General features: G+C 36.4%; 1 protein-coding gene across 1 annotated transcript in view; it reads right to left on the bottom strand.

The window, feature by feature from the left end:
- Positions 1 to 17,793, bottom strand: part of LOC131034467 (uncharacterized) — a 214,854-nt gene extending 197,061 nt beyond the window's left edge. The window contains exons 1-2 of the mRNA XM_057965974.2: positions 17,249 to 17,793; positions 6,953 to 7,092 (exon numbers count right to left, since the gene is read on the bottom strand). Of these exons, the coding sequence (XP_057821957.2) occupies positions 6,953 to 7,092; positions 17,249 to 17,638 (530 nt within the window). The 5' untranslated portion in view covers positions 17,639 to 17,793. The remainder of the gene's footprint in view (positions 1 to 6,952; positions 7,093 to 17,248) is intronic.
- Positions 17,794 to 23,169: the final 5,376 nt, after the last annotated feature.

Here is a 23,169-nt window from a genome sequence, read left to right as displayed (position 1 = left end):
CAAGGGTGACTCGACTCGGGATTAGCCAGGACTTAGCAAAGTGAAAAACCCAAGAAATTTAGCGATTTTTAAGGATTTAAAACTTGTTTCATGCACCCTTTATTAAACAAACCTTAAATACACAATAACATCATCAAATAAAAGTTAATTTGATCACATACACAAGTATACATCGATCACATTAGTATAAACGCAAATTGTAGCTAAAGGAAATAGCAACCAATAACCATAGATATATAAATAGTGTCAAATGTAAAAATATTACATAACTCATGGAATATGAAATCCATGACAACAAAATTCAAATGTTCCAATTCCACACATATATCAAAAGTAAAACAACTACAAGTCTATGGCTCAGAGGAGCCTGGGTCCTTTCTACGAAGGCGTCTAAGGTAGGTCCTGGATGCGTCAGCAGCCATACACTCTGCCCGTGACTCCATTCTACCCTCACCAACATCAGCTATGTCTAGCTCTAGCTCTGGCTCTAGCTCTACTCGCACTCTAACCTCCTCCTCTGCCATGGCTACAACCTGTTGATGTGTCTTTTGTACACGACCAAACACAGAATAAAATACCTAAAGGTACCTTACCCTCTCTTGAATAAAGCTTCCCCGAATGCTGAAGATCTCGCGGAAGGATCAATCGGAGTAGCTCCAAGGTTCTGATTGTAGGTTCTCTACGTGTGGATAAGCTCTTGTGGTATGATGTGATTTTGCTGGAATCACAAGGGGACTTACATTCGATGACCTGAGCGTCTGATTTTCTTTGGATATCACTGGAACGTGGGTCTTTACTGATCCTTGATTTTTTTAAAAGGATAAGGATTGGATAAGGGTCTAATTCTAACACTAAGAATGTAGGAGCGATGGATGGCCTTTGATGAAACTTTAACTAAGTCTTTCTTTGACATGCTAGGATCATCTCCACAAGGTTAGTGCGAACTTCTAAGGAAGGCTTTATGATGTTCAGATCACCGCTACAAGCATAGACACCGTCAGGTTGATGCATATCAATGAAGAAGCGATAATTGAAGTTAAGCTTAAGTTGAATGATTCCAATTGACTATGCAAGGCAAGTTTGCAATCAACAAACTGCTAGTAGTATGGATATACAAATTTCACCATTGATCATACAAATTCCTTCCATTCATCTAATAACATGAAATTAAATTTGAGAAGCATAGAGACCATGCAAATTGTAGAATCGACACATAGAATTCACCATTCCTTCAATGAAGTTTACATGTCTTTTGCAACAATCTCTTGGCAACAATCTTTGCCTTCTCTTTCTACTCTACTCATACAAATTCCTTCCATTCATCTAATAACATGAAATTAAATTTGAGAAGTATAGAGACCATGCAAATTGTAGAATCGACACATAGAATTCACCATTCCTTCAATGAAGTTTACATGTCTTTTGCAACAATCTCTTGGCAACAATCTTTGCCTTCTCTTTCTACTCTACTCTAAAATGCTATCTACTATTGAGCTACTAATTATTGACTATCTCTCTTTTGCTAACTCCTAACTATTCTCTGACTATTAACTATTAACCCTTTACAAATGAGGAGCCAGGGCTTTATATAGAGAACCCTCTACAAACAGATGGCTCTGATTGACTTAGAATCGATGGCTAGGATTATAGGATGAAAACCCTAATTAGGGTTTGTTATAACAAACTTCCCTAGCCAATGAGAAAATTACATTGAATATTTGAGAACCAATAGGAAACAGGGGTAGGTGCCTTGAAGTTTGTGCCATCCCCAATGAGTCAGGTACATTGAATCTGGACATGCTGAGGTGGACCAATCCAACTGGAGGAAAAGTGACTAGGATGCCACCTTGTCTGACGTCTGTGTCTTGGTTGACCTCTTTTCTGTCTTTTGATGCGATGAATGGTGTACCTCCTTGACTCTGATATGCTTGATGAGGCTTCCTCATTGTCAAGTGTTCTTTCTCTGGTAGCATACCTCGCCTTGAAGTGTCATTCTTCTCTGTCATCATGTGGTTTCTTCATGTGGTAGAATGAGGTCTTGAGGCTAGCTTGCAGCTCCTCGAACACTTGGAGTCTTCCAATGCTTCAAAACACCTTGAGTCCTCCTTTATGCATCTGGGACGTCCTTGATGGTGATGAGCTTAGAATAGGTCGTTTTTGTCTTGGCCCTATTTTCTTCCACCTGCAAAACAAACCAAAAGATGATTAAGTACACATGATATATTTATCTCACATAGCATTTTCTACCTTAAATCATCAACAAAAAGGCATTACAATGAAATTCGCTCAAGATCCTCCCCAGGGACAGGCCCTATAAGAATTTCGCTTTGGACCCTTTGGAAGGGTCAGGAGCGAAATTTGCATTTTAGCTCAAATTTCATCATCTCCTTGCCTTGAACTTCTCTTGACCTTTGAATCGCTTTCTCCTGAAGACATCATTGATTTGACCCCCAAAAAGACCAAAAAAAGGATTTCGCTTTGGACCTAGGCCAAGGACAGGACCTATAGAGAATTTCGCTCTGGACCTAGGCCAAGGACAGGACCTATAGGGAATTTCGCTCTGGACATAGACCAAGGACAGGACCTATTTAGAATTTCGCTCTGGACCCTTTGGAAGGGTTAGGAGCGAAATTTGCATTCTTGGCTCAAATTCTTCTCATTTTGTGACCATACTTGCTCAAATGCATACCTAAGGATGCCCTTAATCTCAATCAACACTAGGTTTGATGCAAAATTGGAGCAAAATAGAGGTTTCAAAAATTTCACATTGGACCCTTTGGAAGGGTCAGGAGCGAAATTCACATTCTAGGACAAATTCTATCATTTCTCTACTCCAAAATGCTTTCCAAGGCAAACATACACTAGCCTTCTCTCCACCAAGACCTGGTAATTCATACCTTGACCTTCATCATGGGCAAACTAGGTGATTTTGGGAATTTCGCTCTGGACCCTCTGGAAGGGTCAGGAGCGAAATTCATGTTTTGAGCTCATTTCTTCATTTTTTTCAACCCCAATCCATCTCAAAAGGCAAGGACACATCACTTCCCTTCCAAATACGCCCAAGGAACAAGGTTGGTAGTCTAAACAAGGAAGCAAATGAGGCTTATGAAGAATTCGCTCTGGACCCTTTGAAGGGTTAGGAGCAAAATTCACAATCTTGGAGAAAATCCTCACTTTTCAAAGCTTTCAATCACTTTCGAAGGTAAGAACATATCAATCTACCCCCACCATGCCCAAGGAACAAGGCTTTCAGTGCAAACAAGGAATAAAAATCTTTCTTCTAAGAATTTCGCTCTGGACCCTTTGGAAGGGTCAGGAGCAAAATTCACAATCTTGGTTGATTTCACACCTCTTTCATCCAATCCATCTTAAAATTGATCAAACTCACCTTCCTCTCGCCACATTCAAGTGAATTTGCCACCTACTTAGTTCAAAACAAGGTCTTTCCAATGTCCTAGGCAAGATAGAGGGTTAAATGAAGATTTCGCTCTAGACCCTTCGGAAGCGTCAAGAGCGAAATTCTCATTTTGAGCTAATTTCTTACTTCCTTTCTTCTTTTCATGCCTTGGACACACTTTGTTAGGCTTCCTTCCATCATGATCATGCAAATTTTATCTTCAAGTTGACGTATAGCTCAAGGTTTTGTGAAAGAAAAAGGGTTTTACATAAATTTCGCTCTGGACCCTTTGGAAGGGTCAAGAGCGAAATTCACCTTAGGCTATAATCCTGACTCCATTTTCACATTTCTTCACTCCAAATAAGTGTTTCTCCCTCAATAATGCCTAGGAATGAGTTAGTTCTAAGTTTGGGTCAAGGTGGAGTGTTTTATAGAGGAATTCGCTCTAGACCCTTTGGAAGGGTCAGGAGCGAAATTCCTATTCTAGGCTCAATTCACCTTCAAATTGACTTGACTTTGTCATAGACTTGATCCTAGATCCATTTCCTTCCATATCCTTGCAAATTTTCTCAACCATTCAATGATTTAGGTGAAGAATTTAGGTCCTTTGTGAAATTTCGCTCTAGACCCTTTGGAAGGGTCAGGAGCGAAATTTGACATTTTAGTCTCTCCGTCAAGATTCATATATGGAATATAACATTTAAGTATAAGTGAGAAAGGAAATGTCACTTATACTTTAATTTATATTCCATATATACTGTCAGGATGTTTGAGAGTGGTTTCGGACCTCCAGGAGTTATAATGCAAAATCTAGTTTTTGGAGGATTCTTCAATTTTTTAGACTTAGTCAAATTTTAGGATCAGGATGACATTCTAGACAGCCAAATTTCAAGACATTTGAAGATCAAGATGACATTCCAGACTTCATCACTCACCAATTTGACTTAACTCAGACCTTCAAAGATGATACTCACTCACCAAGCTTCCTCCTCAAACTCAAACAAGACACAATTAGCAACAAGAGAAAAACTTTGTCCTAAGGAAGACTTTCAAAGATGATCCTAACCCGGAGCATCCACTAACTCACCTTGGCTCAAGCAGAGCCTGCCATCTGAGTGATCCCCCTGGCAACACTCAGCATGCAAAGGCTAATAGACAAAACCCTAAAAGACCTAGAAACAAAACCCTAGAAAGCAAAAAGGTAGGGGTCCCCATTTGAAATGGGGCGATGTGTGAATACATCACAACACAACCTCAGCCTCTCTATCTACCTGGTCGATCCAATCTAAGTCCTCATCACTAAAGATAGGATCTATAGCCTCACTGATCCACTCAGATTCTAGATCAACTTCCTCTAGCATGATCGGGGTGTTGTCATGGTCCATAACCTGTTTCTGTCTAAGACGGAGGTTGTAATGAACAAAGACTAGATCATTCAACCTCTCCACAGACAGTCTATTGCGCCTCTTGGAGTGTATGTGCTCAAACATACTCCAATTGTGCTCAAACATATTCCAATCCTCTCTAACAAGCTTTTGATGCACCAAATGCAAGTATTACACTGCCCCAATGTGATTTGTTGAAGAAATTTTACTCCTCCTTTGCTGGTTGCCCTACTATGTTCTCTTCTTTTTCCTCACAACTCACTCTTCTCCTCCGATTTTTTCAATAGAATGAAATGAGATGCCTTTTACAACTTAGAATCAAATATAAATGAAAAAAAAAAGCAAGTAAAACCATTGTTTAACGTGTTTTTACTTTTTCAGTATTTTCTGCCGGCCAAGTCATGAACTCGGGACTCGCCAAGTCCGAGCCGAGAGTCATGTGACTTGGCCAAAACTCGGCGAGTCTAGGTCCGGGCCACCTAGGACTCGCCGAGGGTCACTCGGCCCGTGACTCGCCGAGTTTTGGCGAGTCATGGTGAGTCACAGAACTCTTGTTGGTACAAAAATTTGGCATAATGGGATTTACATGATTGTTAGAGTGCTTCACAGTGAAACAATGAATAGTAGATTTGCTGCTTTTAGTTTGAAAAAATTGGACTCGAACTCAACTCAACAGCCCAAAATCTTGATTCAGATTCAAGACTCAACACGGACTTGGCAAAAAACTTGGGACAAAATTGTAGAAAAAAAAATCACAATTACACCAAAAAAGAAATCAATGCATTTAGAGAACATAAAATTATAATTTGACTATCAATAATTCAAATATTACACAAGTCATATGATCCTCAAACTCTCAAAATTTGAAATTTCAGTCACTAAGTGTGTTATGATCATGTGCCAAAAGAGTCTGAGCTCAGTACTCTGGAATCCAAGCCTAAGACTCAGGAGTCTTGGAGTAGGACTCTACCAAGTACTCTCCAAGACTCGGCCGGACTCTGCGTGAGTCTGATTGACTCAGCTCAACCAGCTCAAATTCTCAAGAGTTTTGTGAGTCTTGCAAAGTACTCACAGAGTCTTCGAACTATGCTTTATAGTGCATTTGGTGTGTGTAGGATTTTTATAGAAGTGCTTTGAGTGGTATGCAGTTTGAGAGTGTTGGGTGTGTTAGTGTGCTTCTTTATAGAGTTTCCAAAGCTTCACCGGCAGTGTTTCAATCTGATATACTTTCCTCTCAGCATGATTTGGTGAATTTTGAGCATGCTTTGAAAAGGCATTTCTGCCTATTATCACTTTGGCTATGTTGGATGTGTGTTGGTGAGGTAGTTGGGTGTCTTCCTTGCTGCCCAGACCTGTTAAAGCCTATCTACAGAACATTATCAGACTTGTACCAGCATATTCCTCGTCATTCATCAAGGTATATTGCTAATGTTTTATAGTTGGATGATTTGTTCATGATATTTGGATTATTCTGAAGTGTTACAGCAGCTTCTATTTTCATCAGCAGCTAATCTTCTTATTTTGGTGTTTACTATGCATATGAACTAACCTTGTAATGCTCTGGATAGTTATACCACCAAAAGCTATTATTTCTACGCATTTTATATTGTAAACATTGGATGGTAGTACCGCCTATGGGTTTAAACTCTGATATAGCTGATGTACTTACCCCACTGAATAAGTGGTTATTTTGTAATAAGCTTTCCCACTGAATAAGTGGAAGTGCCCCTTTGTTTCCTACTAAATAAGTGGAGGATTTGTATTTGCTCACAATTGAATAAGTGGAAGCAGCTTGTGTTTATTTCCAGTATTGCATATGCACTCCATTGAATAAATGGTATTAGTTGGCTTGCCGTCAGTGCTCTTTCAACTGCTACAAATTAATTTGATATGTAGATCCTTTCACTGTATGCTCTCACTTTGCCCATCTTGGGAACTGGGTGACCAATAAGTGGAACAATATTGCATTGTAAGTTCACATTCAATTGATGTGATTTCTCAAAAAAATTCTTGGATGGTTATTACAATGAAAGAGCCAAATCAAGACACAAAACTGAGTATTTACTACAAGCAAAATTGTTACCAAATAAGACAAGATAATGTACACAAAATTGAGCATTTACTACAAGCAAAATTGTTAGCAGATAAGACAAGATAATATTAAACACACCTTTGATGTGTAGATCCCACAACATTCAAGCCTGCTGTTTCAGCTAGTTGGGATAATTCGTTGAGTGAATCTGCAATTCCAAACAAGGCATTATTTCCATTTCGCTCAACACCAACAAGGTATGCTCTCTCTTCAAAAACCTGTAATATTTACCAGTGAAAACATCCCAATGAATTTGATGTTACCATAGACATTGTCACAAAGGGATACTTATAAATAAGGTAAACAATAGCAAGCCACTATTTAAAGATTACTATGTTTTGGCAAAATAAATATATAGAAGACAATCAGATTCAATTGCTAGAAGAATAGAAAAACAATCAGAGTTAAGTTACGTTGAGAACAATAGGCATAAAGCATATCAAGAGAATGGTAGTTCAAATATACTTTTTTCACTCCATAAAGCATCTTCTGTTTAAGGTTACAACTAAGTCCCAGATAAGTAAAGGTGAAAAATAAATAAGACCATCAACCAATTTCACAGCCAAAAATAACTTCCTGCAATGAGCATAGCAAATATAACCTAGCTCTTTCTCATCATGCCTCAAATACCTAATTACCATACTACTAAGTCCTAAATACACGTGTTTATGTATATATCGGCATGTTGGAAGGTCGGAGGAATGTGAGTGGAGTGTGCTCAGCACCAGCTTCTTATAGGTAGTTATTTTTGGTGAAATAAAGCTAACATTTTAAGTAATAATCAAGATTTGTAGAAATGGTACGTTATAGAACCAGTCTTTGAACATGCAATCACACCAAGGAGAATATACAGATTATAAAGAAGTGTGTTATGCATCCCTAGTGCATAACTAGGATTATGCCCAATTCATCAGCTAGCATTCCTACTAAATGATTTCAGTAATGAAAGACTTGTGACGTGATATCATCTAGATGAGGTCATTTAAGCTTATTGAAACCTCTGTGGGATTACCTCCATCTCACAAATTACATGAGATTTGCCCTTGGCACCTATGAGTCACCCCATTGCCCATAGGCATGGAAAGACGATAGAAACTATGCTTTCAAAGCATGATGGTGATCTGTGCCAGACTATCCACCAGGGCTGATCATTCCATGTTTAGCTGGATCTCCCCTACCCATTCAAATATCCTTTATAATTCCAATGATATAATGGTATACTACACATAGCTAGAAAACTGTATGTGCAAGTCACACTTTGAAAGCTGACACAACATTCAGCCCAGACCCATATACTATGAATCAAGTCAGAGAATTTTCAAATAAGACCAATTATGCAATGTGCAAATGAAACTTTTACAGTAGGCATCCATGTAGAGCTAAACATAAAAGGAAACAATAAAAATCACATTAAGAGCCGCATCATTTTGAGAAATCCAAGCAAGGTAGGACTTACCATTTAAAAAAAGAAAACATAAAAAATCAATTCCCCATGATTGACTCAATTGCAATACTAAATTCCATGCTAAATGCATCTAACCTTTGTTATACCCAATCCACAACTTGATTGCGTTGCACAATCATTTTTATGTCAAAGTCGAAGTCAAAAATAGTCATTTCCAATTGTATGGCGAGGTCATCATGTCAAAGTCCAAAAATGTCATATTGATCATGTAGGTTGTCTACTGATTTTGATTTTAATTATTAATTGTTAATTACTAGTTTATAATTAAAAGTATTGTTAAATATAAATTTTAATTAATAGTTTACTGTTGTCAAATTGTTAATAATATTAATTATTAATTACGAAAAATTTAATATTAAAAATTAAAATAATAAAAAAAGGGGCAGCTGCCACTATTTAAAAAGTCAGACTTGCCTCTTTCTGAGTTCAAGAAAACCTGCGGCTAGAGGGGGCAGTCATTAGCCAAGGGGAATAAAGACGAAAGAAAATGCAGCTGTCAGCTGAGCAAAACAAGTCCACTTAGCAAAAGACAAAACTTGTCTAAGTCAGCATGTCCAAGCCATATGGATGAGGAAAAGCAAAGGCCACTTTTTACTCAATTTTGTATCCTTCAAAACTGCCGCTGAGTTAAGGAAATAGATCCTGGGACAGGCATAGCTTTCATGTGAGTTTGTCTTCCTTTTTCCAAATGCAGATAAAGTCTAAAAAGTGTGCCTTATTCTAGGTGCACCTTTTACTAATATTTGTCAATAAAAAAAAGGGCAGAGGCTCAAGGAAAAACATGCCTAATTTATGAAGGCTTTATAAATAATTGTTATTTAAAAATTAAAAAAAAATTAAGGGCACTAAGTTGATCAGTCAGAAAGCAGAAATGAATATTTATAAAGAGGTTATCATCCATTCAAAATTCACAAGCAAATTCATCTTTGCTGACCATAAGCAAATAATAGTTATTGTCTGATTTTCAAAGGTTTCACTAATTATGGATGCTATAGTGAAAGATTTTCAAAGTTACAGAAGAATACAATAAATATCAGCATCATCTCTTCATCAATTTCTTCAAAATTCTATCAGCTACTTTCCAGATCAAAAGGAGATACAACCAAACAAAAAGCCTTCAAATTTGGAACATCTATAAGTTTTCACAATTTTAAAGTATTTTCGAAGGATCTGCCATGAAAGCATCAAAGTGATTTTGAAAGCTTCATCAAAAAGTTACCAGACTTTATTAAAAAAAAGGAATGATTGTAAAGAACCTGACAGTTTGTACTTTTGCTACTTGACTAGTCTAACTTGTAAAGAGTTACTTGAAGATAAAATTGTTAATGAAGAAGTTTAAGGAGCAAAGGGATTCGAGTCACCAAGATAGATGAATTGATAAGAATTTCATAGTTTTGTCAAAGGGTTTTGCCAGACCTCATCATAATAGAGGGAAGAACCAGTTGATTCAAATCATCCAAAGTTATCTTTCAGGAAAATCCACTTTTGGCCCAGCTAAAAATAACTTGTCACCATTTTTAAAGAGAAGATCATATTCTAAATTTGTTAGTTTTAGCTAGAACCTGCTATTCATGGTTTTCTGCTATTTTAAACATCCTCTATTTAGAGCTTGGAGATGGCTATTGTTAGGTCCTTTATTTAGCCATGTGTAAGAGATGAGTATTAAAATATAAATTGCAATATTTCTAGTTTTAACCATCAGATGAAATGGCAGTTGCATATTAGAATTAGCATACAAGATAATTTGTAATAAAGCTTGACATCATACAAGCAATCATAGCTAGAGTTAAAGTCTAGATAGTTTAATTAATTTATTTCCATGCAATTGTTTGTAAACAATATAAATAAGTGTCATTTTGCACTTAGATGATCAGTGGTAATTATCATGCTTCCATATTGCTAGAGTTGCTAATAATCAAGAATTCAATGTTATATTACTATTGTTATTCAAAATTAGTTGTTCACTCAATGACATTTATTATGTGTATCTTGCTTATAAATATTTACAGAGATGTCTCCTTATGTGTGATAAGAGCCAATCTGCTTCTATGAATATGTAAACTTTGTATTACAAGTGAGTCCAACGGTGAGGCTTGTGGCTTTGTTTTGAGTCTTGTATTTAAACATAGCATTCATATTTATACGTTAATCTATTCAAACTCCACATGTACTAACTCTGCTCAGTCTTTGTTTTAATTGAATAATGTAAACGTGTGACATATGATTTGTTTTAAGTCGTCAATCTTAAAATCCTTCACATAGTGTCATAAGGGCATGTTAACCTTTTACCTTAGGCAAAATGAAAAGATATGCAATTACATTTTATTCAGAATGAATGTGAAAAACCCAAAAAGTTGTTGTAAAGATTGTAAATTTTGTTACTGTGAATAAGGTATTTTACCTAACTAGCTCACTACTAGGTCCTACTCACATACTTAAGTTTACTTAGGCCCTAGGTATTATTTCTAGAAGTCAGTTATAATGGGGTCATGTATCTCATTTACTTGTTCCCTAGGTCGTCTAATATTTGTTTTAAGTTAGTTGTCTCATAACATAGGATCAAGACACATGTCATAATCTTGTTTAATCCTATCACTTACCTAGCCCATATAAACAAGGCTAATGTACACTTTGTAATATACCTCATAGATCTTAATATCAAGGAAACTCATATCTTGCATACTCTCTTGTGGAAGGCTTCTTGTGTTTTTTGCAAGTGGTCTCGGGTGTTGAGCTAATCTTCAGCTCCTACATGATATCGAAGCCATGACCATGCAAAACCCTTCTTAGATTTGAGGGTAGAGCTATTGCCAAATGAGAGATCTTGGTTGTTTTTAGTAAAGTTGAGTATGCTCTTCTCTTGCACCATATGGTGACCTGGAGAATCAAAAAAGCTTGAAAATAAACCAGATTTAAGGTTTCTTCTTTGTGATTTTTCATTGGGGATTCATATTGGAGCGTGTTGGAGAAAATTTGAGCTTACCATTGAGTTCAAGGAGTCAAAAAAAGTTGGGTTTTCCTTTTGTTTCACCCAAATTGGACATGTGAGGCCTAATCTTCAAGGTTTTCGAGTTGGGAGGAGGTTGCCAAATTTGGAAGGTAGCAAAATTTTTGAAGCACTTTGGACCAAAATAGACCCTGCCATTGCTTCTGAAAGGGCCAAAACCTAAGATCAACTATCAAATCACAAAAATCGAAGACTTTTGCCCCAGGTCTACAAAATTTTTATTGCCCTAGTCCTCGTTTTGGTCGTACAAATCCATAATTGGTTGTATGGCACTAGCATCATAACTGCATATCAATTTGTGATAGCAGCTACGTGAAGATTATAAATTTTATTTGAGTCATGAGAATATTGATACTTTGCCGTAAGGATGTTTTCTTGGCATATTGTCAAGATTTTGCCATGCAAATCCATGTCTTGTTGAATGTTATTTTGTTATTCTATTATATCTTTCTATTATTTTTTTGCAACTAATTTTTGTTGCAATATTACTTTATTCTATGGGTTCACATTGTTAATGTTAGAATAAGAAAGGTAAGACACAACATCTGAAACTTAGAAAATCTTACAAGAACAAGATACACAGAATTTTATCCTAGGAAAACCCTCCACCTGAAGGTGAAAAACCCAAGCACACCAAAAATTAAACTTTATTAAAAACACAAATCTGATACAATGCTCTCAAGCTTAATCAAGCAATGATTTAAGCAAGATTGTTAGCACTTAACAATCAGCACTATAAGCCAATAAAATCTCAAAACAACTGAAAGCTTCTACACTGAAGTTAGCATGGATGATCACATATTAATATAGACTCCCTCTTGAGAACTTCACCCCCCACTAAAGCACAAACAACAACATGCCTTTTACAGAGAAGACAAGGCTCGAAATATCTCTTGTCGGAGGTAGACGGAAGGCCAAAAGACACCATAAGCTTATCAGCAGTTACATATATGTCGTTACATAAGCCACATTGACAATCTTTATATCAGATGAAATGCGAAGAGGAAAGCAACCGCTACCAGCACGCATGAGGCTCCCACAAAGCCGCAAGTCCTACATGCAGGTCGGTGACAGTTATTAAGGAAGCCATTACACATCAGCTTCTCTTGAAGTGTAGGAAGAAACCATCGCAGTCATAATGAAATCTTCTGCTGCTAAAACACTAACACACATTTCCATAACAAGTGGTATCAAAGCAATTATTTTGCAACAACTTTGTTAGGATTTGGTGTTTGTTTTGCAGCATCAAATGGTGAAACTTTTGAATGCAAAATTAGAGGTGAAGTTCAATGGGAATAATAACTTTGGGTTGTGGAAACTCAAGATGCGTGATTCGTTGGTGCAACAAGGATTGCAAAAGGCATTAATAGACGATTCAAAGAAACTTGCAAATATGATTGATGAAGATTGGGAGGATATAGACACAAGAGCTCTTAGCACAATTTGGTTGTGTTTAAAAAATGATGTTCTTTTCAATATTGTTGGATAGGAAACTACAACAGGCTTATGGAGTAGAATGGACACTCTTTACATGACAAAATATTTGACAAACAAAATCTATTTGAAAATGCAGTTATATAGTTTGTGAATGAAGGTACCAAAATTGCTAATCATTTAAATGTTTTCAAGACTCTTATGTGTCAATTAACTAGTATGGGTGTAAAATCGAAGATGAAGACAAAGTAGTCACGTTATTGTGTATACTGCCTGAATCGTAAAATCACATGGTCACTTCCGTTAGCTTTAACACAACTAACATCCTTGAATTTGATTCTATTGTGAGAACTTTGTTGTCCGAAGAGATGTGGAGGAAACCTAATATAGAAAACTCCACAGCAAAAGAAATTGTAGCAAGGGATCGATCAATTAAAAAAAGGGAGGATTCAAGAGGTACATCTAGATATAAGTCAAAATGCAACAAGGGTGAGGGAAAATGTTGGTACTGCAATAAATCAAGACATCTCAAGAAAGATTGTTGGAAGAGGAAAGAAAACGAGTATGACTCCCCAAAGGAAGCAAATCCAATTGAGACAAGTTCAAGTATGGTCGATGAAGTACTATCTGTTTGGAATATCTTACAATATCATGAGGAATGGTTATTAGATTCTAGTACTTTTAATCATATGTGTCCATATACAAGTTGCTTTTCTCATTACCAAGCTATTGATGGTGGTGTTGTTCTTATGGGAAACAATATTTCTTGTAAGTCAATAGAGATAGTAAGCATTAAGATTAAAATACCGGATGGTCTTGTAAGGACATTGATAGAGGTAAGATATGTATTACAACTTAAAAAGAATTTAGTTTCTTTGGGAATTTTGGATACTAGATGTTATAAATTTACATGTCAAGATGGAAAAGTGAAAGTCCAAGGGCATTTTGTGGTAATGCAGACTACAACAATTGGGAACCTTTACAAGTTAGAAGGGAAAACTGAAATAAGTGAAGTAGCAGTTGTATATGAGGAAGCGGATGAATCTAATTGTTTATAACATCAGAAATTGGACCATATGAGCAAGAAAGGGCTAAAGGTATTGATAAGCCATAAGTTACTTCTAGATTGAAAAATCTTTGAATTTGAATTCCTACAAGTATTGTGTTTTGGGGAAGTAGAGTAGAAAAAAGTTTAAAACAGGGAGTCGTTAAAGTAAGGGTATTCTAGATTATATTAATTCAGATGTTTGGGGACCATCCCCTACAATTGTTTTTTAGGATCATCATACTTTGTGACGTTTACAGATGATTAATCTAGAAAAGTGTGGGTATATATTCTTAAAAATAAAGCTGATGTGTTTAGTGTGTTTAAGCAGTTTAGAGTTTTGGTTGAAAAGAGTATTGACAGGTCAATCAAGTGTTTAAGATAAATATTGGGGGCAAGTTCACATCTTGTTTGAAAATTATTGCAAGGAAGCTGAGATTGAAAGGCATAGAACCACAGTTTACACTCCTCAACAAAATAGTGTTCTTGAATGTACGAATAGGACTCTTCTAGAGAGAGCAAGAAGCATGCTTAGTAATGTCAAGTTGCAACAAGAGTTATGGGTAGAAGCAATCTCTATAACTTACTATCTAGTAGAAGAGAGAGCAAGAAGCATGCTTAGTAATGTCAAGTTGCAACAAGAGTTATGGGTAGAAGCAATCTCTATAACTTACTATCTAGTAAATTAGACACCATTAGTTGCAATACACTGTAAGATTCCAAAAGAGCTATGGATGGGGCATTCTTGTGACAACTCAAATCTAAAATGTTTTTGGTTGTGATGCATATGTTGTTATTTATTAAGTTCAGCAATCTAAGTATATTTTTGGATTAAAGTTGTGGTGGATGTTAAAGAAGTATATTTTCTGTAAATGGAAAGTAGTAATGAAAGAAGAAATGGATTCTTTGGAGAAGAATAAAACAGGGGGCCTAGTAGAACTCCCAAAGGACAAGAAATTTGATGGTTGTAAATGGGTTTACAAGCTGTTGATGATAAAGTTGAAAGGTACAAAGCAAGACTTGTAGCAAAAGGGTATTTTCAAAAGGAAGGTAGTGATTTCGATGAAAAATTTTCACCCATTATTAAAATTGTTTCTATTCAGCTAGTATTAGCACTAATTGCTTTACTTAATCTTAAGTTAGAGCAGCTAGATTTTAAAACAAAATTTTTACATGGAGGTTTGGATGAGGAGATATATATGGAAAAGCCAAAAGGATTTGTTAAAGATTGCAAAAGAAAATTTGTTTGCAAATTCAAGAAGTCTTTGTATGGCCTAAAACAGTCACCCAAGCAATGGTACAAGAAGTTTGATTCCTTCATGGTGAGCCAAAATTTTTCAACTGAGTAAGACCATTGCATTGACTTTTAAAGTTTGAAAACGGTTTATTCATTGTCTTGGTGTTACATGTTGGTGATATGATTGTAGCAAGTAAAAGCATGGTTGAGATCAACGAGTTAAAGTCTCAATTGGCTAGGACGCTTGATATGAAGGATCTAAGAGTAGCAAAACAAATTTTTGACATGGAAATACATAGAGACAGGGAACATGGTAAACTTTGGATATCACAACAAAAGTATGTGGAGAAGATCCTCATAAGATTCAATATGAAAAATGTGAACTAGCTTTGGCTTCCTATTTTAAGCTTTCTTCAAGTTTATGTCCTAGAAATAAAGAAGAAAAAGGATTATATGTCTCATGTACCTTATGCTTATGCAATAGGAATGTATGTGATGGTACGTACAAGACCAAATATTTTACATGCAGTTGGTATTGTTGGTAGATAGAGAGCATGGGTAGCAATGAAATGGAGGCTTTGGTATCTTAGAGGCACAAGTGATTATTGTATCACCTAAAATGGTTGCAATGATTCAGCTTGTGGTTATGTTGATTCAAATTTCGCAAGTAATTTGGACAAAAGGAGATCTACTTCAGGTTATGTCTTTACTCTTACAGGACTACCTATCTGTTGTCTGGCAAAGCTTCAAGGAACAGTTATTTGATCCACTACTAAAGCATAGCATATGGTTGTATCATATGCATGCAAAGAGTCAATTTGGTTAACAGATCTATTGGGTGAGTATGGAAAAGTAAGACAAGATGATTTTATTTTGTGATAGTCAAAGTGCTATCCATTTGGCTAAAAATCCAGCTTATCATAGTAAGACCAAGCACGTAGCAATTAAATACCATTACATAAGACAAGTTATGGATGGAAGTGGAGTAGCTCTTGACAAAGTTCATGCACCGAAAAATTGTGCAGACATGTTTACAAAAACAGTAATGTTAGAGAAGCTAAAGTGGAGTTTGGCTTCCCTTGGCTTGCAAAAAAAGGTGATGAATGGACATGGGCAAGTATTACTATTAGATAAATTGTTGTCAAGGTGGAAACTATTGGATTATGACAACAATGTAAAACAAAAAACTTATCTTCTTATTTTATCTTATCTTAAAAATATACCTTTTCTTTAACAGAGAATCCATAATTTTCTTAAGAGAAAAATCTAAGTTTGATGGTGGCTATCTTCTGGAAGATATTATAAGTATCTTCGTAGTCTTTAAAGGCATATCAATTGTAATACCATCTGCATGAAGATTGCAAATTTTCTTCTTAACAATAAGAATACCAATGCTTTACCCGGTGGATGTTTCCTTGACATAACGTCAAGGTTTTACCATGTTAATCTGTGTCTTATTGAATGTTATTCTATTATTTTGTTTTATCTTTTTTTGTTCATTCTTCACAACTAATTTGTGCTGCAATATTATTTTATAATGTAGAACCAAATTTCCTAACAATCACACAACTTCCAATTTATTCAACCACAAAGTAATTAAAACAATAATTACTCAAGATTTCCTTCATGAGAGATCATTACATGTGAGCTGTGGAAGCGACTAGTACATTTTATTATATTTAATTTTTAAAACTACGTACTTTTTTTCGAGTAACTGTATTATAAAGGTACTGTAGCACTCATTACAATATGACACAAGTTCAAAATCACTAACTCTGACATGTTAGGGGCAAGATCAAGTCAGTGTAGGGATCAATTGTCAGCATAAATAATCTAGATTTGATTGGAGAACACATATGATTAGGTAACATGTATATCTTCAGCGCTCAACAGATGTGTGTAGATTGGTGCCCAGTAGTTTGGATTTATGTCATATCACATTGAATTAAGATCGTATGTCAAATAGCATCTGCTCTAATGAATGGTAATGAAACCAACTGCCGCAGATAAATATATAACAAGACTGCGGTATACCAATTATAGAGTAGATTCGGACATCATCAATCTATTTACAAAATTTATAAGAATGTTGTTCGAAATTAGACGCCAAGATTTCTAAAATTAAACATAAATAAAAATATTGATTGCAGCCACTTTTTGTACAAAAAATAATATATAAATCTTACCTCTCGACCGTTTTGAACTTTAAACCTGGTAAAATCATTTTTATCTTCTGCTTTCTTCTTCTTTTTCTTCGCAGGGCTTCTAGTAGCAAAAGAATTTTCAGTTTTTTGGTCATTTGCAATAAGTCCAATTTCCTCGGTTCTAATCGCCGTAGTTCCATCAATAGAACCAACTGCTTCAAATTCAACAAATCCCAAGTTAGCATCGGAAGCTCGTAATTCTAAATTCAAGGAGTCTTTGACTGCTTCTGCCCTTGTTATTCTTATTCTAAGAGGCCTGGTAGAAAGCCTCTTGTGGAAGCTGCTGCGTTCGTTTTTCGTTCCGGGCCTCAAAGGCTTCCATCCATTACATATTGTCCCCGGATTTGAGTGAGACAATGCTTGGACATTCATTGCTAATGTTTACTAAAAAAAGGATGGATGCTTCACACTCATCACCAATAATAATAGTGAGACGAGCTAAGTTTAACGCAAACCAGTAACGCTGATTAGAAAAGTATAGAAGATTTTTAACGTCCACCACAACTTAAAATCTTAATTTACAGAAAATGTGTGGATTAACAGAAGCACTCTTCAATTTGTACTAGAATATTATGGATTAACTAAAACGGCATTGTAGAGTTCTCTCGTGGGTCAGAGTCGGTGGCGATTTTTGATGGCTGTATAGCATTATTATTTCAATTTTTTCAATTTGTTGTTTTCTTTTATTTTAGTAGCTAAAATACAATGTTGGGGAAATTTGGAGAGACCCTCCAAAATTCTAAAGGAGATTATGTTTAATTGTAATGGTTCTTTGGGTTCTTTTAAACATATTCTTATCTACTTTTAGATTAAAGATTAAAATATATAATATTAAAAAAATAATTAAGGTGATAAAAGGATACATTCACAAAATCTAATTAGAACAAGTTTAATATAAAAATAATAAATAAAAGATTTATTGGTGATCTGAGTCATAAGTCCCAAATCTTTAAGGTATAATAATCTTTCAAAGTGTCAATGATGTGAAGTCTGAGAAGATCACCACAAACTTACCTTCAGGTTGGGTCCTTAAGAATCAATAATCGAGGTGGGTAAGACCTTTTTCACTTCTAACTTTACAAAATCAAGGGGGGATTCCCTAAGATGTTGGTTTGGTGATAAACAAATTAAAGACCCCCGTAATGTAAACTATACTCAAAGCATAGTGTATCCCAATACTAGTATTACAACATATTTATGTTCTACTTTAAGTAATGTAAGGGTAAGCATATAATTAATAGATAACTTACCATATTAACATCTAGGAATACATTTCATGATAAACCCTTATGTTGTTTTATATTAAAGAACAAACAAGTTTTGAAGGGACCTGAAACCCTTTAACAAAGATGTATTACAAAATGTTGCTTAAAGATATAACCATTTTAAAAAGCAGTCAAAAGACCACAAAAGACCAACAAAAAACCAAAAACCACAGAGACGATAGCAAAAAAAAAAACCTAGTTCAAGTTTTTAAGGGCCTCTACGGCCTCAGCTTCTAGTTGTGTCATGTTGAGGGCTATCTTCTTCAATTCTTGTATTTCTTGATTAGGAGATTTCTTCTTCAAATTGGCTCTAGTACTCTTTGAGGGCTGGAAGTATCATCTTGTTTCTTCTCTATAGATTCCACATCGTATAGTCCCTTCTTGATGGATGTTTTCCAGTTTTCCAAATGTATGCTAGGAATGTGAATCAATCAATTAAAACATCTAACACACATCAATGAAACATTATATTGAGGCATAAATCAAATAAACAAATTAAAACAGCACTCCCTAATGGTGTCCCAATGTCTTCTATCTCCAAGGACCTTGTTGGTCCGTTGATTGGCTCTCAACAGCATGGACCTTCAAGATGATAACCTGAAGAATGAGTAGTTACACTATGTGTTGAACACAAAATACCACTGGGAAGGGGGGGTGAATCAGTGGTTCCTAGGTCAATTACTTTCTTGAACAATCTTAAGAATATCAATTATATGCTTAATCTTATAAACAGTCAGACAAGTAATATAAGAGAGAAAGCCAAAGAGCCCATGCACACACAGTCAAACCACAACACCAAATTTACAAGGAAAACTCAACATGAGAAAAAATTGGTGAGAAAAGCTGCTGAAGACTACTGCTCCAATCCAGCCTCACAAGTAAAACACAGATTTACAAAGATTTCGGGCACCAACCCTTGCACTTTTAGGGCACCAACTCCTTCACCAAGCACCAACTTGGTTATGTATATAGAGATACCAAATAAATGCAATTTAAGGCTCCCTATTGCAAATGTATTTTGCAACACTTGAATCAATTAACTCACAGTCTCTCTACACACTATGTCACTCTAGGATGTTGTCTGCACTTCCACACCTTACTGATTTAGCACAATCGCTATATCAAGAAACTACCAGTAGAAGCCTCTTACCAGTCCGTTTGCTACCTCATACTGTGACTTGATAGAAACCTCTCTTCCAGTTTCCTTCTTCTGACTTCCCTCCTTTTTCACAATCTTCACCACAGCAGCATCATCTCCTCTGTCCATAGTTTCTTTTTCTTATAAAATGAGTTCCCGCCAAAAAGCAGATTCAAAATCCAGGTGGTTAGGGTTTCTTCACCATCCTCGAGGCAAATCAAATCCAATCAGATTTGCAAGATCTGATCTCCTTTAAGTCCATCTGTTCATCTCCATCATTTTCGTGCTTTTTAGATACGGGAAATGTGATCCTTCATTTTAGATTTGCATTTGACAAATTGCCATTAATACCTCTGTTGTTTCCTTCTCGAGGTGATCTTTCAATCCGATCTTCTATCTTCGATCCAGACACCAACTACTCCCCTGATCTTCCTCTTTCATTCCTTCTTCCTTGAGCCACAATCAGTCCGATTCGATTCCTTGATATGTGGTTCCTTCATTAATGACGAATATCAATTTCATCAACCCTGGGAATGAAACTTCACTAACTACACCCTACTTGCCACCTCAGCTTCACACGGCATTACACCAATCAAGACACGACCTTCCAGTGTTCTTCATCGGTCAAGTTCTTCACCTGTTGACCGGTATAGCATCCAGTACTGGTTGCACATCTTAACACTCTGCCTCTTCATCTCCACCGGTTGACATCAATGACAACTCAGTGCCAAAATGCCAACAATCTCCCCCTTTGGCATTGATGTCAACTTCACACATTCCACTCCATACCGGTTCCATTCTCCACCTTTGACATAATGACAAAGGGTACTTGCGCACTCCCCCTGTGCTCCACACAAGGCTCCCCCTGAGCCACACAAACCTTCTATGCGGATGATACAACTCCCAACTTGTGTCGGAGATATTCAAATGTGCTTACCAGTAGAGGTTTGGTGAAAATGTCTGCTACTTGATCACCAATAGGAACATAGTCCATTCTTACTTCTTGTCCTTCAACCTTCTCTCTGAGGAAGTGGTATTTGATTGCAATATGTTTTGTTATGGAATGCATGACCGGATTCTTTGCTATGTTGATTGCACTTGAATTATCACACCAGATGAGAATGGGATCAGTGATTTCCACTTGGATATCTTTGAGAGTCTACTTCATCCAAAGCACTTGAGAGCAACATGTAACAGTAGCAATGTATTCAGCTTCAATCGTAGATAGAGAGACTGAGTTATGCTTCTTGCTATGCCATGAGACCAACCGATCGCCCAAAAAGAATGCACCATCACTTGTGCTCTTTCTATCATCTATGCACCCTGCCCAATCAACATCAGTGTATTCTTCCAAAATGAAATCTCCCTGCTTGGGATACCACAAACCATAATTGAGTGTTCCTTGTAGATACCTGAAAAATTCTGCTCATAGCATTCATGTGAGATTGCTTTGGTGCAGCTTGAAATTTGGCCACCATGCATACTGCCTGAGCTATATCTGGTCTAGAAGCAGTTAGATATAACAGACTGCCTATCATGGATCTGTATAAAGTCTGATCCACTACCGCTGATTCATCATTTTTACTTAATTTGCTGCTAGTCACCATTGGAGTACTTACTGGCTTGCAATCTTCCAGTTGGAATTTCTTCAGCATCTCCTTTGCATACTTGACCTATGAGATAAAGATTCCTTTGTCTTTCTGTAGGCCAAGGAAGTAAGTCGATTCTCCAAGCATTGACATCTCAAATTCTAATTGCATCTGATCAACAAATTCTTTGTAGAGAGTATCCTTATTGCCACCAAAAATAATGTCATCTACATACACAACCACAATAATCATGTGATTCCCATCTTTCTTTATGTACAGATTGATGTCAGCACTTCCCTTTTTGAATCTTTGTTCCTTTAGATACAGATCTAATCATGAGTACCATGCTCTGGGGGCTTGCTTAAGACCATACAGGGCTTTCTTTAGTCGACATACAAAGGTCTTATCATCATGTAGTAGAAACCCTTCAGGTTGCTCCATGTATACTTCTTCTTCTAAATTTCCATTTAGAAAAGCAGATTTTATATCCATTTGGTACACTTTGTAGCCCTTGTAGGCAGATAAGGCTAAAAACATCCTAATTGCTTCTAATCTAGCCACCGGAGCAAATGTTTCTTCAAAGTCAATTCCTTCTACCTGAGAGTATCCTTTACACACTAGTCTATCTTTGTGTCTCACAACCTTACCTTCTTCATTCATTTTATTCTGGTAGACCCACTTTGTGCCAATAATGTTCTTGTCCTCCGGTCTAGGAGCTAAATCCCAAGTCTTGTTCATTTCAATCTGGTGCATTTCCTCTTCCATGGCATCCATCCATTCTTGTTTCTTGCTAGCCTTAATGAAGGTTTTGGGTTCAACTTCAGACATGAGGCATAGGTTGACCTGTTCATCATTTCGGGCAAATCTTCTTCTAGCCTGCACACCATCACTCTTATTTCCCAGAATTTGCTCTTCTGGATGATTCAACTGTACATACTGATTAGGAACCTTCTGAGGTGCTACCTCTGGCTCTGTATCATACTGAACTTCAATATTTTCATCATCAGAGTCATCATTCTGGTTGGTATGTGGTTGACATCCTTTGTGTATGTTCTCATCAATTCTTACATGCACACTTTCAACAATTCTTCTTAGTCTTTTATTGTAGCATTTGTAGGTCTTGATGTTTGATGAGTAACCAAGGAAGATCCCTTCATCACTTCTAGAGTCAAAACTTCCCAAACCATCCATATCTCTCTTAATGAAGCATTTGCTTCCAAAAACTTTGAAATATTTGACTGATGGTTTCCGGTCATATCATAGTTCATAAGGTGTCATTTTGTTGTTTATTCTTAACTGAACCTGGTTCAAGGTGTATGTAGTAGTATGGACAACTTCTTTCCAATACGTATCTGGTAGACTGGCCTCATTCAACATAGTTCTGGCCATCTCCTTGACTGTCATGTTCTTCCTTTCTACCACACCATTTTGCTGTGGTGTTCTAGGAGTAGAGTATTGTCTTCTAATTCTATTTTTTCACAATAGTCTTTAAATTCATCTGATGTGAACTCTCCACCCCTATCTGATCTTAGACATTTTACTTTGTACCCACTTTCTTTTTCCACCATCTTCTGAAAGATCTTGAATCTTTTGAATGCTTGTTATTTATCTTGCAGAAAGGTGACCCATGTCATCCTTGAGTAGTCATCAATGAAAAGCATGAAGTATCTTTCACTGGCAAGGGCTCTTGTTCTAGTTGGACCACATAGGTCTGTATAAATAATTTCAAGTGGTTTTGAGGTGTTGTGCTCCTTTGTCCTGAAACATACTCTTGTTTGCTTGCCTTTTACACATTAGTCACAAAATGTGTTAACTGGTTTGATGATGGGTGGAATATTTCTCACACACCCCTTTTTGCTTACTATAACCAAGTTATCAAAATTTATGTGGCCTAATCTTTTGTGCCACAGC

Source organism: Cryptomeria japonica, chromosome 9 (genome assembly GCF_030272615.1).
Source record: "Cryptomeria japonica chromosome 9, Sugi_1.0, whole genome shotgun sequence".
Lineage (NCBI taxonomy): Eukaryota > Viridiplantae > Streptophyta > Pinopsida > Cupressales > Cupressaceae > Cryptomeria > Cryptomeria japonica.
This window is presented reverse-complemented; position numbering and strand designations above follow the sequence as displayed.